Below are 18832 nucleotides of genomic sequence, written 5' to 3'. Positions count from 1 at the left end.
GTTCCCATGTTTTTTAGAAAGAGATGACATGATATTTATCCAAAGCTCAACGAATATAGGAAAATTGAGAACAACAAAGAAGAGTTGGCACTAAAAAAATTGACGGTTTTGCCTTTTTATTAGCCGCAGACATTTTGAATTCTAGGTGGACAAAAGGTTTGTTCAGCCAAGTGGAAAAATCACTTCTAGGAGAGATAAGGAAATGAATATTAACCACAGCCGTGAAAGGTACTAAGGAATGACTCAGCTAAATTTTGCCTCCAAAGGGAGAAGCTCAAGCCCCTGAGAACATGTTACTCCTTTGGACCAGCAAGAGGCCAATGCTCTGAAATATGCACTCATAACACCAGGCATGTTCTTCTTCCACAGAATGCTATGTTGATGCATTAAACTCGGAGTACTTTACGTGTTTCACAGCTTTGACTTCTTGAGAAAAGACAAAAAAAAAAAAAAAAAGGTTTCCATATAGTATTAAAAAAACAAATATGAACCACTGATGTATGTGTGTGTGTGTGTGTTTAAAACCTGAAATTCAAATATCAGTGTTGCTCAGTGTCAGTTCAAGTGCTAGACATATTTTCCCTTAGGTTATTTCTGGAATCATAAACTTAAACCTGCAACCCCTGAGAAATCCCCATTTCAGTCTCAGACATTATTTCTGACATTTTTAGATACCGTTTTATACTTTATAATATTACACAATCCTAATTTAAAACTTGAAAATTATAACCGTTATGCATGACACTCATTCAAACAAATGAAACCAATAAACACTGCATTTTTTACTGATCTAGTCTAAAATCTTATCTTCTTTTTACCTTTGCCTATATTCATTTTTCCTTAATTTTTTATGCAGAAGAGCAATCCCTATTTCATTAAAATGAATATATAGAGGTATATATGTATATGTATAAATCATCTTCACTAGTGTGTTGAAAATTGAGCTGGAAAACCAAGAAAAAATTAAATGTCAAGTGATCAGATATTACTATTTGCTTATCTTTATACAGAGAAATGAAAAATAGTCCATTAACATAACTTTACTTAGACATTATTTTGAGAAAATATTATTGAAGAACCAACTAGAGTAGATCCTAAACTCAAGTCACTGTTTTCCAAGTACTACCAAAATAATCTCTTTATTCATTATATTTTATTATTCATTAACTTTGTCAATTTGTAAGTACGCATGAAGCTGCCAATTAACATACTCTTCCGTGGCCTTTTGTATTAAAAGTTTTAAAACATGATTTGAATAATCCATTTCCCAGGCTGTAGAAAAATGAAAATTATTCACAGTCACTTGTACTGCATAAAACATTGCTAAAGTGAATAGTAACACAGTATTTCCACTTGGAGTAATATTTCAGGGACTATGTTTTAAAGGTGACAAAGTGTTAGTACAGATTTGTTTTTGCCACTAAACAAATAGAAGAATATTTTCATGAAATCCCGGAAGACAACGGTATATACTGTATAAGCTGCTTTTCAGTCATGCTCCTTTGGACATGCCTTATTTATCTGATCCCCATATAACTTAATATCTAGTCAATGTAAACTTCTGAAACACAAACTCTGTGTCCTCATTCTCCACTCCCCTTTGTCTTTTAAGATCTGTTACAAAGAACCTCGTGTCCCCCCTTCACGTTTTAAGATTCAACATTATGACTTGCTAAAAATAAGCATGTGCTGGATACCATGGTGGTGGCTGCTTAAATTAAATGTGTTATGCAGTATGAATAAGGAACCATGGCTGAGAAGCCCTTTCCTTTTAGACATCATATGAAAATAGAAAATGACTGTTTTCAAGGATAGCCTCATTTACACACTCTGAAATGAAGCTAGGAGCAGAGCACAAAAAACAAATTCCCAGACAAGGAATGTTGAGAGAGGACAAATGGAGCAAAGGCAACTCAAGGCTTCAAAACCACTTGAGACGAGCATTCTACTGAGGTATAAATTAGGAGAGTGACAGTTGTAATGAAGCAGTCATTCCATAGTGCCCACTATGCTCCCACTACAGGCCAGGACATACCTCTAGAAAGACTTAGGAGTTGTCTGGGAAGTAGGAGATAAGGGGAAGGAGTAAGATGCTGAGTATAAAGAGAAAAAACAACCTGTGTGGTCTCCAGCAATGCTTTCAACTCTACCTGTTTTATGATTATGGGCCAATTCCATTGTAGAGAAGGGAGGGAGGGGGTATGGAGACAGAAGAGAAAATGTTATACAGTTAGAGGTGTGTGTGTGTGTGTGTGTGTGTGTGTGAGAGAGAGAGAGAGAGAAAGAGAGGGAGAGAGAGAAAGTGAAAGGAAAAGAAACATCTCTGTACCAGTCTAAACTGAAAATACAGAAAGCCCGTAATTATATTCCATTCAAGCCCCTTTGCTTGGATTTTCAGTCTGACAATGGCCTCAATAATACACCAGTATCATTCTTTCCTGAAAAAATTGGCTGGAAGGAATTGCCCAGATAAAGAAAGGTGGGAGGCACTCTGTTCCTGTGGTCTCAGGTTTTCATGTGAACATACTTCTCACCCTCGCGAGGAGCAATTCTGTATTACATTGGTGCATGATAAGAGTGTGACATTCATGGCCTCTAGTTCTATATGTGAATTCGATCTTTTCCCTCTTTGTCCCACTCCCTGTAGGAAGCAGAAACCCTGGGTAAAAGGGTCTCTTCATCAGATCCAAACTTTCCGCTGGTAGACTGTCCCAAGATCAAAATGCAGGGCATGAGATGCTAGCAAACTAATTTGGTTGCAGATCTAAAGCCACAGTTTCCAATGAGATCTATAAGCATTAAATGAAAACAAACTCAGAAATTAAAGAAAAGGTCTTATTTATCGTCCCTTGAAACTCTAATAGAATAAAATGAGCACATGAGGCACGTATTTATCTTTTTATTAATGTATAATGGTAATTCTTCCTAAACATAAATAAATAATTGGTTAAGTCAGGGACATACTCTTCTGTTCATTTGTTCATAAACATATTAATAATTTAAGCCCATAATTTGTGCTGAGTAATCAAGTTAATGTGCTGACTTTAAGCAAATAACCAGGGGGCAGCATAGTCTCTTGTCTTCAATATTTCCTTTAAATCTCTATTTCTTATAAAGATTTGGTCCAACTAGAAAGAAAACCACCAAGAAATATTGAAGGAAGGAAAGTGTGAATAGATGAGAAAGAAAACCACCAAGAAATTTTGAAGGAAGGGAGGTGTGAATACATGAAAAAACCTACCAAGATCTTAATACACAAAATCTCCAACTCGTATCCTTGTCTACTGTGGTGGATTCTAGCACACATCTCTCTTTTACTCTCTTTCAAAAGGTTCAACCCAATTTCCCACATTGCTGGGCTCTTGCAGGAGATGGTATCAAGGCTCAGCTTATCTGTTTGAACAATGACCATGTCTCCTCCCTGTGATTCAGAGTGATCATTGAAAGGAGGGATGCAGGTGTGGAGAGGTGGCGGTACAAGATAGAAGATATATTATATTACAGGCACCAGACACGAAAAGAAAAAGAACAACGCTGTCTCTACCAAGCATTATGTTCCCTTCTGATGTTCCAAAGCAGTAAGTGCTTTGTTGAAGATCATGTTGATTTATTTCACCAAATCAGCATTTTGTTTCCTAACTATATATCCATGAGGTCTGGCAGGGCTGAATCATTTGTAAAAGTGAAAGGAGATATTTAGGAGTACACTCTATTTGGCCTTACATTCAAAACACACAAATGCAAACAAGATTACATTTTGTGAACATTTCAAACTACTAAGCAGAGATGAAAGTTCTCTTTTTCAGCCCCATTCCATCTCCAGGGCCCCAATGTTTAAAATTCCATTTGACAGGAAAAAGGTTAGTTGAAAACAGCCAGATAAAAGATGCCCTTTATTGAATTCAATTTCCAAAAACTGAAATTGAAATATGAGAAATACCGCAGGATTTTTTTAAGTTTTCCAAAATTTGTGTTAACATGTACTTTTTTTTGGTAAAATCTCTGACTTCATATTACCATAATCCTTAATGATACAATATAATTATTTCATAAAAATGAATTTAGAAAAGCCAACATACATTTGGCAGGAATTTTGTTGAGTTTTTGTGAAGGATGGATGGAGAAAGCAAACTTATCTTGTAAATAAGTCAAAATTGATTTCAAATTCAGACAAGAATCTTAATCAGTTAAAAGATGATAGATAGATATAGAGACGATAAATGATTGACAGAATGTTAATTTATCAAAAGATAAAAGAGTTTCTGAGGCTATGAATCTCAAATAGTTCAGACTCCATCAGCATTTTAAAGATATGAACCTGTGTTCAAGCCTTCTCTGAAATTACCTCTGGGAATTTTCTTTACACACACAGAATAGTGCCTAATATATATCTATATATACACATACATATGTGTGTGTGTGTGTGTGTATCCTACTTCTCTCTCTCTCTCCTAATTCTCAGGATATATTTTATTTGTATAACCTGTATATGCATAAATAGGCAAACTGTCATATGCAGAAATGAGAGTTAAAGAATACTTTTAACAGATATTTCCAAGTCAGTTCTTAAAGGCACTCAAATAATCTATCCCTAAAAAATTTCTTCCAGCTTTGAGAAACAAAGTGAAGCAAATTGCAAAAATTATTAAAACTGATCATGAAAAAGTGAGATTTCTCTCAAATGCTATTTTATAATCCCAAATATCTATTCTATTATGTAACTTATGAAAACACCTTAGCTTTTGATCTTATTTATTTTATGGCTGCCCTATTTACTAAAGGTGATAATTTTAATAAAAGAATAGTTTTAATTATTAAGCAATTAAATAATTATTCTTTAACCAAAGAATAATTTATTCATTCATAGAATTTATACATCTCTGTACTCAGATTACCTTATAGGTCTAAAGGCATCTGACTGTGACATGGGGCACTTACAAACTTATTTGTGAAAATAACTTGGGACACTGTATTGAAAGGCGGCCGCATCTAAAGGTGTAGCTCATGGAGGACTGGGACATCAACTATTTGAGGCTAGTGTGGCTCCCTAGCCTCAAAGTTAGGAGCATCTCTTTGACGAAAGCTACCAAAGAGCACTGATTTGCTCCTCCAGCCTTCCACTCCCCAATGGGTCTACCATTTTACATTTTACAAAAGGATCATCTTCCAGGCCACCATGTGGAACCCAAGTACCACAGTTATTGATGGCAACAGTAGGAGGAGGAAAAGGAGGAAAGGAAGGAGGAAGGCAGGGAGGGAGTAAATGAGGTGTTGCTGTAATGAAATCAGCTTTCATAAAGAGATGACACTTTCCACAGGTAATGTTAGGGCCATGTTCCTATTGTGTGATTTTGCATGTGATTAAGGACTTACACCTGGCCTCCAGCATTCTCAGGACCAATTCCAACTTTGCCACTTACTGTCCTGTGAGGCCTTGCACCACTTCCTTAGCCTCAGCCTTCTACTTGGTAAAGTGGAAATAACAGTACGTACCTTACAGACCTGGCCTGAGGATTAAGTTATACCAGCAAAGTGCCTGGCACCTAGTAAGTGCTCACTTATTGGTACATTATTACTACTGTTGTTTTTTGGATGGGTAAATATGTAGCCCTTTTCTGGATGAAAAATGGTATTAAACATTAGATATTCAAGGAAGTTTACAAGAGCCCCACTGAAACACACACAGACACACAGGGATACATGAAATGAATACCAGGTTACATTCCCTCCATTCCTCTTCTGCTATTGATTTATGATTGGTGGGGGGCAGGAGGGGTTACATTGTTCAATTTTTATAGGTGTATTTTCTTTATTATTTAAAATAACAGTCATCCAGTTTAAGAGGTACTGTGATAGAGTGCACTAGAATCATCTGTAAAGCTTTTAAAAAATACTCATACCCAGACTCCACCCAGATAAATAGAACCAGAATTTCTGAGAATGAGTCCTTCACATCAGTAGATTTTTAAAGGTTGCCCCTGGTGGATCTACAAGGCAGGCAGAGGGAAACAGTGGAATTTCAGAAAATGATATGAGTTCAAGTCTCATTTCTTCCACTCCTTAGCAATATGGCTACAAATAAGATACATAACCTCTCTGAGCCAGCTTCCACTTCTATAAAATGGGGATGATGATCTGTATCTAATTCTAAAGTTGTGGGGTTCAAACAAGATCATTAATATTAAAGCCATACTCTGCAATTTGTTCGCGAAAGCCCGTTTTTAAGCTCCAGGCAAGGAAGTCAGCTACCTTTAAATCTACAGATGAAGCACACTTGTCTTAGCATCTGTTAGCATGTGGAGGGAGGAAACAAGAGGGAAAAAGAACACACCTACAGTTCCATAGACTCAATTCTGGAAGTCTGTGTAGGGAAAGATGGCATGGTCAGCTCACACTCCCATCTCTTATTCAAATAGAAGATTTCATTACTGCCTATGTTACTGTCTTCTTAGTATATGTGAGGTAATGTGATTAAAGAGAACGAGCAAAGACACATCCTAAAAGAAACATAAAATGTAACTTTTCACATTCTCTGGAATATTTCAATAATGTACACTTTGTCTGCCTTCTCAAAACCCTAAATATAGTAGAATTCAAGAGCTAAGTCTCATTAGTTTTGATTCAGCCCTGCTTGTGGCTGCATTATTTAACCTATGAATCAGGGTTGAAGGATTGGTCTGACAATATGAAATACAGAAAACAGAAATTTAAGTGACATTAATTACCATGAATTTCTTCTGGTCTCTTTTTCACTAATCTAGATACATTAACTGAATCATGCATTGGAAACATATATCTATGTCAATTATCTTAATAAACAGCATTGAGGCTCATGAAAGAAAATAGCTTAAGCATTTTGTTCAGTTGCTTGGTGGCTTGGAGCAAACATAAAGGTTTTCAAGTCATAATACATCTGACTGAGAACCAGCTCCTTATGCCATTCTCTGTCATTCTTACCTCTTTGTTACTAAATACAATATTATGATCTTTATTGCTATTTTAATTGTTTTGAGTGTTCAATATATAAATGATACATCTCTTTTCTTGTGGCATAAAGGTACTCTTCACTTTTAACATTACACTTAACCTTCTCCCAGGAGACACTATTTATGAGTTCTTTTGCTCAAACAAATCTTATTTGGAAAATTCTGAAATCTTGTATGGTAAGAGAAATGAAACTTCTCAACTTGTTAGACTGATTGCAGAGACTAACTTATTTTTAAAAGCTAGATCAAGAAAGAATTGGTTAAATAAATCACTGTATATCCATAAAAGGGAATACTACAGAGAAGGATGCAGATCTATTCATAGTCACATGAGAAGAGGTTCAAAATGTTTTTTATATGTGAAAGTAAGTTACAGAACTCTATGTATAGTATAGTTCTACTTGGATTATATAAGGATTGCATATACATGCATAGAAAATCTCTGAAAGGATATATAAGAAATAGTTAACAGTGGTTATTTGTGGTGAGTGGAATCAGGATACTTTACTTTCCACTTTATACTATTCTGTGCTATTGAAAGGGTTTGTCATATGCAGGCAATACTGTTATAATTTTTTAGTAAAAAATTCAAAAATACTCATAGGAGTCTACCATGTAACTAACTCACTTTAATCACATGCATATAAGAATTGTATTCATGTACTGTCACTTTTACTCAGATGTTCCACTCTCTGTCTGAACTAGTTGTTTAAATTATATTTGATAAATAATGGTAGAAAAGGAGAAAACAATTGCAGTTGATAGGTTTCAGCACTAGTACAAATGGAAGTACATTGCAAAGCAAACAGCCCCCCTGTTTTTACAAGGAAATAACTGCAATATTCATATGTTTGCAGTTTTCCAATCGACTATGTACTCAAATTCTTACCATAAACTTGATGTTTAAAAGCGCAAAGTACTACGCAGGAGGCTGTGGTGGGAGGATCTCTTGAGCCCAGGAGTTCACAGCCAGCCTCAGCAATATGTCAAGACCTCATCTCAAAACAAAAACAAAAAAGTTGCAAAGTATTTTTCCATTCTCAACCAAGTTGAGAGGAGTATTTTAAGTAAACATCTACCGTAATTTTTTCAGGTACTAAGATTGAAAACAGAGACAAAATATTTTTAGATTATTAGAGGTTAAATAGTCAAGGATTCCTAAAATGTTTATAGTATGTCTGTGAGTGTGCGTGTGTGTTAATGAATTAGATTGCTAGACTGCCTCATTTTCATTTTTACTCTAAATTCTTTCATCACTAGAAATCTAGATATAGGTTTGTTTACAAACAAAAAAGTTTTCAGAAAACAAATCACAACTTTAGTTCTTGAATCTAGGATTAATACATTACCTAGGAACAATATAGGACTGTTTGGGATTTGAGCCATATTAGCCTTTGTTCCTAGAGACCTTTTGAATATTACTACAAACACCTCTCGTATTAGCAGTTCTAGAAACACACCAAGAAATGCACCTAAGAATGTGTAAAGACTCACTTTGTTAAGGGAATATTGAAACAGAGAAAATGAATACAACAGAGATTTACTTTTAAGATCCTTGAACACCATCTGCTGATATGAATGGAGAGAAATTTACAAACTTGGCATTCTTATATCACAGCCAAACTTTCACAAAACTCTTATTTTTCCCAACTTCTGACCTGGGGCATTTCATCCCACAATCATCGCTTCTGCCTACCATTCAACCAGCATCTTGTCAAATCTGGCTGCAAGATTAAGTTTCCCGATTCGGAATTCAATATTGTAACCCTAAGGATATAAGATTCAAGCTGGAACATTCTGGGTTTTTTTTAATGGATAAAATTGTTTCAGCCCAAAGACCACAGTTCGCCCTGGCCATAATGATGAATCATCAGGACTGACACTAAGTGAAATGAGTTTGATGTTCTCGGTTGTATTTGTGCCCATTAAGCAGCATTTTACATTTGTCCTAACTCTCAACATTTTGGAGAAAAGGCTGAAAGAAACTTGTTTTCTAGTATTATTTGAGACTTACAAAATTAACTAGCTCTGTCTGAAGCAAGTTTGGCTTGCCATAGTCCCTACTATTGTGTGTCCAGCTCCATTCTTGCCCATTCTGCCCTTCCAATTTGGAGGAAAAGAACTGAAGGTTTAAGAAATATCTACTTTTCTCTCATATTTCCTCAGTATCAATTATGGCTTCTGGTATCCTTGCTTCTGTCTTGGTACAATATTTACCTTTTACTCTCAACAAAAACCTACTTCCTTTAAACAAAATCTGTATATGAATTCTGCACTGAAAACGAAGCTCCCTGTAAATGTTGTACTTTGTCCTTCTGAAGAGGAATTTGCCTGAGTTCTGATGCTAAAAACACCACTTAACAGGTATGTAATCTTTTCAAAATATACCTGTTTCTCTAAGTTTTTAGGTGTTAGAGATAAATGTTTTCTTCTAAAAATAGTTTTAAATTATTCATCAAAAATCAAAGTCATAAAATATGCAGAGTCAGCATCGTATTAAACTCCAGAAATAATAAGTGCTATTGCACAGCATCGGAGCCCTGGTTAACCTCTTGTAAAAAGCTCTAAAGATTTAAAGAAAAGTTTTCGTTAATATTGAAATTTGTGTACAGCACAAGCACTGTGAAGCCTTTTCTTAGACTTTGTTTTTTAATTCTAGTTCTCCTGTGCTAACGTATTGTTTTACTGTATTTTTCGTGTGTGATTTGAATTGCTAGGTGAGATGAGGTAAGCTTACAGGATAACTTAGAAATATAAACTAAAGAAGCAAGTATATTGGTGAGTCTTCTGCTACCTTTCTGCTTTGTTTTGCTCGAGGTCTTGTCTCTCTTTCCAGTGCCCTTTCCTGCCTGGGAAGCCCACAAAGATTCACTTTTCAGTTATTACTCATCAAACTGACTCTGGTTCACAGTGGAAAGGAGAAGAAAAGCTGATGGAGAAATGGCACTGAAGAAAGAGAGCAAAATGTCAGAGCAATACGTTTGAGCGACTATATTCTTTTCATTAAAGGTGTCAACACATTTATTTGCATCTTTGACCCTAGGACTAGGGAAGTGCTGGAAATTATGTGGGCACCTTTTCCCACGGGAAAAATATACCTCCTAGGTGGGGAGAAGCCTGAAAATAGGTGAAAGTTAGAATACTCAGTTGATCTTCAAATTTTTATTTTATTTTATTTTATTTTTTTTGGTCTTATGATTAGAAAAGCGCTGTTGAAAAGAATAGGGTTGCATTTCACCTAGAATCAGTGCCAAGTATCAACAGCTAAGGTCTGTCTTTTGCAGAAAGAGTCTTTCATATCATAAGGGTTTTAAAGCTACTGATAAAACAAAAAGCTATTTTCTGAAGCCCAGTCAACCTGAAAAACAAGTGTTTTAAAACCTAGAGAATTTCCTTTAATGTAAATAATCAAAGATGTTTTCAATTATTTTGCTGTTACTTACATACAACGACTTTACATTTATGAGAAGTGCTATCCCTGAAATAACAAAAATATTATCATTTATAAATGGGGTATAGAAAAATAACACAAGCATACAGCAAACCAGGAAGGAATTTTTCCAACAAAAATTAAGCAATATTCACCATAATTGGCTCACATTGTAGAATTGGAAAAAACAAGAAAATAATAGAAAGAAAAACAAATCTTTACTGAAATGTAGTGATAGTGTTTCACTCACAACCCCTTCTTCAAATTGAGATGCAGAAGAAATGTGTAAAAAGCAAAACTGGTACAAGTCTTGATTACAATTTTGGATCAGTTTAAGACAAGATGGCTCAACAGAGCAATTTACATAGGCTAACAGAGCAAAGCTTGACTCGGTAATTTACTTTATTGGACACACATTTCACCTACAAAAAAAAAAAAAAAGAAAGGAGCGAGGGAGGAACAAAAGAAGAAAGGAAGAAAGGGATGTAGGGAGGGAGGGAAGGGAAAAAGAACATAAATCCAAGTTTGAGATTACATATACAGCAGCTATTATCTCCCAAGTAAAGGTTTAGCCATAAATTACAAATTAATTTAAAAGTTGTGTAATTTGGATTTTCTTTTAGTGCTCAAATTAAAGTCAATATTTATCTTTTGGCACATTGTTTCTTCAAGTCTGATCCTTTCATGTTTGTACTTTATGTCACAACTTTATTTTCTACTCAACCAAGCATTAGAAAAGAGTAACAGCTTGTACAATATCACAATGCAATTGAAAAGTGAAGTTTTTCAATATTTGCAGACATGTTAATTATATTCCAATTTTCATAGCAATAAAGAGAAAAATACTTGAAACTGGTAATATGCAGTTTACATAGCAAAGAAAAGGTCAATTAAGAAACATCCTTCACTGACCTCTGAAACAAATGCTCTAGATTTTACACGCAGGAAACTTATTACGTGCAAACTTTCTTTCGTAAGCATTTGTATTTTAAAAGTTGCAGCCAACTCTCTGCATATGTTAGAGGTAAGAATCAAAAAGTTTTAAGTTCTTAAGCATTGAAAATGATACTTGAATCCTATAATTTCATTAATTGACCTTAGAGATAGAAAAGAAAATTTAGTTTCAAGACCCAAGTTCATCTAATTTTTGTTTAGTATTAACATTATTGTATAGTAGTATTACTATGTTGATAAATTTTACTTAAATGGACAAAATTGACTTTATCATTTAAATGTCTGCTTTAATTTTAAAAAATTCTAAATGGAATAAAAATTAAGTCCATCTGGTAAAATGTAAAATGTTAACATAAGACTTTCCTATAAGTATGAATGAAATATTAAGTGAAGCTTTTTAGGTTAATAAACAATACATACTACAAATTCAATTTTGGTGAGTCCGGCACTTATCAAAAGAATACTAACACCAGTATGTATAAGAAAGAATAATCCTTAATTAATCTGTATTTTTTCTAGTATGCCATTCATCCATAATACCTTGGGGAAAAGGTATTCTCAATAAAATTCAAGCAGTAATAATTTCACACTCCCAAAATACATAAATTCGTTGAAGCAATCTGTCAGTTTCAAAAATATCAGCATTCACACCCACAAAAATGACTTTTTTTAAGAGTCTATGGGAGTTATGCTTTGCATGAGTAAAACAGGGTTAAGTTAGCCCCAGTGTTTCATTTTTATATATAAGGCATGAATATCAGTCTAAATTGACTGAGGGCAATCTTCAAGTGTGTTATTTACATCATGCCAATGTCCCCTCTCCCTAGGCCACTTGCATCACACATCAGTTTGAGCATATTTTAGGTAAGCAAATTTTTATTAAATCTACATTAAATACTTTTTGGAACAAGGGATTATACCATCCATGTAAAATTAATTGTTTTAAGGCTATAACAGTGAAATATTTGTGTTTTAAAATCTCCATATGAGAAAACATACATGGAGATACTGTTAAGCCAAATGCATGCACACATACTGAGCACTGTCTGAGACATTTGCATTAGTCTTCTAACGTACAACTTTACAACACTTCAGATTGTCGAAATGTACTTTGAAAAATAAAAGATCCATTGTACCAGTAAGGGAAATTGTAAACAGCTTTTTATTGCACTTCTAATGCTATTAAAATATAGAATGTGTGGTCTCTTCTCTCTTCTTCTAGTACTTTAGCAATGTCAACTGGAAGTGCATCCATGATCACTTTATCTAGCTGTCTCTCTCCCACTCCCAGCAAACTCTAAGATATACTTGATAAATATTTTCATCTAATTTGGTTCATCTGTTGTTTTTATTAACAACTAATTTAATATCCTCTATTCTGCAATATTTGCAAAAGTCAGTCTATAGACGTGAAGCCAGCCGGGACCCTCAGGCCTGTGCATCAGGATGGTGGGCTGGCTAGGTCCTCTGGGGACAGCAGTGCCAGAAGGAGTATTGGACACAGTGACCCGACTGTATGAGATGAGAAAAAACAAAAACAGGAGGTCCGCAGTACTGATGAACTAATCTGTCACTCATAAGCTCAGGTCTGCAAAAAAACAAATGAAGCACTAAACATTTAATGGCCATAAGAGATGGAAATGCAAGTCTTCATTTCTAAATGATAATCAAACCCATGATCAGAAGCTGCTTAACTGTGTAACTGAATTGAATTGAAAATCATCCCCTGGATAACAATCCATCCTACGTTCAAGAGGTTAGGAAGCTAACTACAGGTAATTGCTATCAGAAATCTGATTTGATTTCCAAAAATTGTGTGAATGAACCAAGTTTCTTGATCTTGATATACTAGGCAGGGAGTTTGTTCTTCCAAGTACTAGACTGCTTAATTGCTTGCTTGGGGGAGGAGAAATCCTGGGGGAAAGGCATATATGAGCAATTTCTACTCTGTGAAGCCAGTGCTGTGTCCTGAGCTGGATCACAGCCAGAAACACAGAAAAGTCTACTCTTTCTACAGTGGAAGCAACTGTGGATATTTCATCCTAACAGTGAATGAAAAAACCTAAATCTCATACTTCACAGGAATCTTTCAATATTCTGACTGAAAACTGGTTATTTGCTCCTCCAACCCAAAGTCATCTAGGAACAGGACTCAGAACAGAAAAAAAAAAAAAAAAAAAAAAGACAAAAATAATAATTATTCCAAAATGTATTTCAGAAGAAACAAACACAAACATTTGCATTATTAAATGGGATTGTTCACACCTGCTGAGTAGATATAAGATGATATTTAAGTCAAGAGCTAAAAAATAAACCATCTCTTTCTGGTTTTGATTGACAGCAGAGCAATAAAAATTATTTTCACAATCTTTTCCTTATTGTTAGACATAATCATTTGAGTAAATACACTTATCTGTGCTATAACTATTAAAATGAATTCATTTCAAATATGTATAGCACCTTTCTTTTTTATATTTCTAGATATGGTTTCCATATAGACTTTGTGACTTTTATCGTATGCATATAGGGCAATATTCTACTTTTTCTTTCTTTTTAAATACTTACTGTTTCAATTTCAAATAAAAAATAAGCATTCTAGTTTGTACATTTTTAGCACAGAAATGTTTACAACCTTCAGCACAATTGCTTTTAAAATTTACTGACTTGATATTTTGAGGAGTTTTGAACAAATTATGAGAAATAACACCTTCAGAAAGCATGTGACTACTTTGATGCAACTATTGGCAATGTATTCATAAGTCATTAACATGTAGAGTTCTTAGACATACGGAACCTTTAAAAATTATACTAAAGAATACATATAAAATACAGAGCTATGTAATAATAACTAATTTTAAATCCTGACAAATTAGAAGTTAAGTCTACTATCTGTAAAAATATGTACTGATTCCTTTTTTTAACTATATACCTGAGCCTTTAAAAAGTATATACTTTTACAATTGATTTCCAATAAACAATACTGAATAACAAACTACAAGTGACTTTCCTGATTTTTCAGCAGAAATATATAGAAAAAGGAAATCCTAATTCTTATTAGAGATTGAAGCACAGTAATTCTGCACAGTATTAAGAACCATAACTATGCCATACAGAAGACAGAACCTGCAACCTAAGAAAAGTTTTATTAAACAGGACAAGACAGTGATTAGGGGCTCAAGTTTTATTTCAATATGTGAAAGTCATCTGCTGTAACAGATATTTATTTCATTCCCTACACCACTATTATTTTAGCTGTATTTGATATATTTGCTCATCAGTGAATACTTACATTGAAACAGGTATCAAGGGTATATAAAATCAGTTTATATATTTTCTCCTGCCTAGAGACTTCACTTTATATATATGTCTATAGAACAAAAACCACCTTAAAAGTTTGAAAAAATATTTCTCTGTTGAACCAAATATCTACTTCTTTTAAAATAGTGTGAGCCTGTGAAAACATGGTATTATGTATTTGACATTTTCCATCTAAAAATACATTATGAAGCAAGCATGCTGGTATTAATAAACCATGTGCTTTCAGAACCCTGAAGTGCTTTTCTATAATTTTGTTGAAAACAGAATAAGATGATATATTTTCCACCATGCTATTAACATACAGCAAACAAATTTTATGTCGTTGCCTTGCCAGCTTGTCTTGATTGGAAAGTGTACCAAAAAAAAAACAAACAAAACTTTTAGGAGTTTATAAATATTCGTGAGCATAGTCTGGTTTATAAGTTAACAATACATAAGTAAACATAGATAACTTAGAAAAATTTAGTCAAAAATACATTACAAAAAAAGAAAAGAAAAAGAAACCATGTATATTTCCTTTTTCCTCACCCCACCCCCATCATAGTCAGAAAAATCACCCTCCCTCTGCAGCAGGGTACTATCCTTCCTTTCACCACTTTAGTTATCTGAAGGCAAATGAAAATACAACGATCCTTTTCATCTTCTGATTTAGCTTACAACGCAAACATTTTAACACAAGCATAAACTACTGACTTCACAGAAAGCACCAAACAGAAAGAGCAAGACTCACTGACCCATTTGGAAGACAAAGACGACAGAGCAGGAAAGCTCTAAAAATCAGCTTGTGAGGCCTCTGAGAGATATTCTTCTGGCATTTCATCACAGCAGCCCCAGACCAGCTCACCTCCCTGGATACAAGGAGGAGGCACTAAATAGAGCTGTTTATTAAAGCTGCTGTGCTGGATTGCATTAGGAAGCGCTAGCAGACCACCTGGACCTTTCAGATTGTGGCAGTGTTTAATTTGCAGCCTGCCCCTCTGCAGCAGCCAAGACTACTACTACATTCACCGGGCTCAATCACACATTATCTGGGTTAGAAGTCAAGGCACATGTATCTATATATTTATATTTCCCATATGAAGAAAGTGAGAGAGAGAGAGAGAGAGAGAAAGGAGAGAACACAGTCAAAATAAAAATATTGAACAGCATTAGAAAAATTTTAACTACTACCTAGAAAACCACACTTGATTCTCTTCTCGCACTTTCTTTCCTTCGGAGATCAAAATCTAAAAAGAGAGCAAATTTCTAAAATAGATTTTTAAGAAACATTCAGACCAAATTATAAATTAGATTTATCCTTCAGTGTTTTTGTTGTTGTTTTAGTTTTTGTTTAAAAGGATCACATTGAAGTTTTAAGCTGAGGTTTCCCTGGTCAGATTTAATGGGTGCCTTTTGCCTTTCGCACTTTCAGCACTACACTGGCAGGTAGCTGAAGATACAGATAGAAAGATGGTACTGTAAATATGAATTATGTGAATCATATGGTGAGACCCTTGTGGAAAAAAGGGGAGTTGAGAAATGGCTGACTCCATACCTGACCAATTACAGCTTGCATGGTCCCCGTGTCCTGCTGCGCTGAGAGATCGCAATCCATCATATGTTGTCTTTGAAAAGGAGAATGGGGGTTTCTGGCATGCATCTGTCAATCAACTTCTGCACTCACAACCATCACCAAAAGCAAGGGGAAAAAAAGTCAAGCTGCTCCACCAAATAGGATGAAACTGTCATGTGACCTCCGGCAGACACGCACACACACATTCACTACCTCCACAGAGCGTAAGAATTTTCTGTAGATATGAAATGACATTGACAAATATCCAATACCAAGTAAATAAAGTGAGACAAACAGCTATTCACCAAAGACAAAAACATGGGCTGTAATCTTCCGCTAAAGGTTTAACAAACCTATGAGGATTATTTTTAATGCTCTAGAAATCTATGTTTAAAACAAAACAAAGCCAAAATGAACTACCTCATGTGAGTGTCCATTAAGACTTTGATTTTTGTGCTACTATATACATTTTTAAAAGTATAGTTAATTGCTGTAGTTTTCTTAATGGGTCCCTAATGATTTTATTTTTAAAATCTCTGAATGACCTTTTGACAACATGCAGTTATCTTTCTTGTTTTATATAAAGACACCTTTTCAGAGAAGCTTGAAATGTTAACTGTTACGTAACAGACACCCTGATGTTTGTGGATTGGAAATGGACATAGAAAATAATCCATGTAAACGATGATGACCACTCTAATATAAAATATTCAAAGTGTGTAAATAGTAGTCACTAAACTTTCTATCTTCTAAAAGGTAAGGGGATGATTTACTTGCAGTTCATCTAAACTGATGTAATGTGTTTTTAATGTGATGACAACTATTTTAACTTTTTAAATTTAACTTTAGCTATCTGATTCCACACAATCTAGGGACAGATTGCTAATGTATTATGGGTCAGTTATTGTTAAGAGTGACAAGAAAATAACTTACCAGCTTTTTAACCTTCTTAGGCTAAAGATCGGAACCTGATTTTCAAGACAATCCTACAGGTATTATAAAGTTGCTCTCCGAAAACCCAAAACCGTAAGCACTCTCCATTAACTTGGTGGCTTTGTGGCAGTGAAGAACGTTTGCATTGTCTGCTTTTTAACTGAAGTTCATTAGTTAATATACTGTCCCTAGCTTTTCAAAAAAATGTATGGGAAAACCTTGTGTTAATATTAAAATGGAAATTTTTTCAAGGCTCTAAACTGATGATAAGTCGGGGAGCAATGAGAAATATTTAATACAGAATATATACTATTATGTATATTATTGCATAATATCCACTGCTTGAAAATTAATCAAAAGGAACTTCAAGTAAGAAAAAAATTTTTTTTTCAATATCGTTAAAGAAAGCTTTAGGAGCAAAGAATGAAGGACCAAAGCGTGCGCGCGCACACACACACACACAGACACACAGACACACACACACACACACAGACACACACACACACACACAGTTAAATCAGCATCCCCAAACAAAATGAGGCCGTGTACCAAGTGGGTAGTCCTCCTGGGAGCTGAGGGCTAACTGAGGAAAGGCCCTTCTAAACATCATTAAATGTCCCGTCTGCGCTGAAGCCCTATCCGGGGGTTTCTGCAGTCATCTCAGATCAGGACTTCGAGCGTCCCATCACCTCCTCTGGCCGGAGAACGGGAGGTCAGGGAAGTCGAGCCAGGAGCATAGGGGCCCCGGGCCGCAATAAGGACTAAGCCAAAGTTGCCCGAAACCTGCGGGCTCACAGAGGGCTGGGGGACGCGACTGCTCGTGACATCGCCTTCTTGGGACCCCTCCTGGGCGGACACTAGACAGAAAGCCAGGTGATGGGACCAGTGGGAAGTTGCGGAAGAGGGACGAGCTGGACTCCCAGGCCACAGCCGAGCTGAGCAGCCGCCCCCGCTTTATAATTCTTGGGGGGCCTGCAGCCAAGCCTGGAGCGCGCCCCGGCGGCACCGCCCTCCTGGGCGCGCTGGAGCCCGGGGCCCTCCGCCTGCGTCCTCGGACTTAGGCAGCGGAGCCGGTGCGCGGGTCGGGTGAGCTCGGCGGCTGTTTTGGCGTCCGGCATCCTCTGTAGCACAGCCTGGGTTCTCCACGCGCTGCCACCGATCGGAGGCTCAACTTCCTCTGGGATCTAAGCTTCTTAAGCGCCTTCCTAAGGGGCTGGGGGCTTGAGGCTGTGGGTGGAGGTGGGTGGGAGAGGCTGGCCAAGCTGCAGCATGAGGCTGAAGACTTCCTTTGACGCTTTGTCCCACAAATTATGGTGGTTCCGATTGGCATAGGGACAACACTCTCTGTTTATACTCCATTTGTTTACATGACCATCTGGCCTACATGAATTATAATTATTACTAGCCAGCATCGATGAGAGGCTGAGCCAGACACTGTGTCAGACACTTCACTGTACGTTACATGTGAAATAACAACTCAGTGTGGCAGGCATGATTATTCCCATTTTGCAGATGAGGTTCCCAAAAAAAAAAAAAAAAAGATAACTGCTCATGATTAATAGGAATATGATTTGAACATGCTCTGAATCCAAAACTGGAGCCCTTCATATGAAACCACAGAGTCAGGTAGCATTCACAATAGTGGTTATCATACATGAA

General features: G+C 35.8%; 1 protein-coding gene across 3 annotated transcripts in view; it reads right to left on the bottom strand.

Annotated features, from left to right (window-relative positions):
* The window catches only part of POU6F2 (POU class 6 homeobox 2), a 496629-nt gene extending 480257 nt beyond the window's left edge, over positions 1-16372 (bottom strand). For all 3 annotated transcript variants that reach the window (XM_023226357.2, XM_023226358.2, XM_031936007.1), the window contains exon 1: positions 16223-16372. Coding sequence is in view for 1 of the 3 variants with exons in the window: in XM_031936007.1 (XP_031791867.1) it covers positions 16223-16327 (105 nt within the window). In the remaining 2 variants the exon portion in view is untranslated. The remainder of the gene's footprint in view (positions 1-16222) is intronic.
* Between the last annotated feature and the right edge of the window lie 2460 nt (positions 16373-18832).

The sequence above is a fragment of the Piliocolobus tephrosceles genome, chromosome 8, assembly GCF_002776525.5.
Source record: "Piliocolobus tephrosceles isolate RC106 chromosome 8, ASM277652v3, whole genome shotgun sequence".
Classification (NCBI taxonomy): domain Eukaryota; kingdom Metazoa; phylum Chordata; class Mammalia; order Primates; family Cercopithecidae; genus Piliocolobus; species Piliocolobus tephrosceles.
This window is presented reverse-complemented; position numbering and strand designations above follow the sequence as displayed.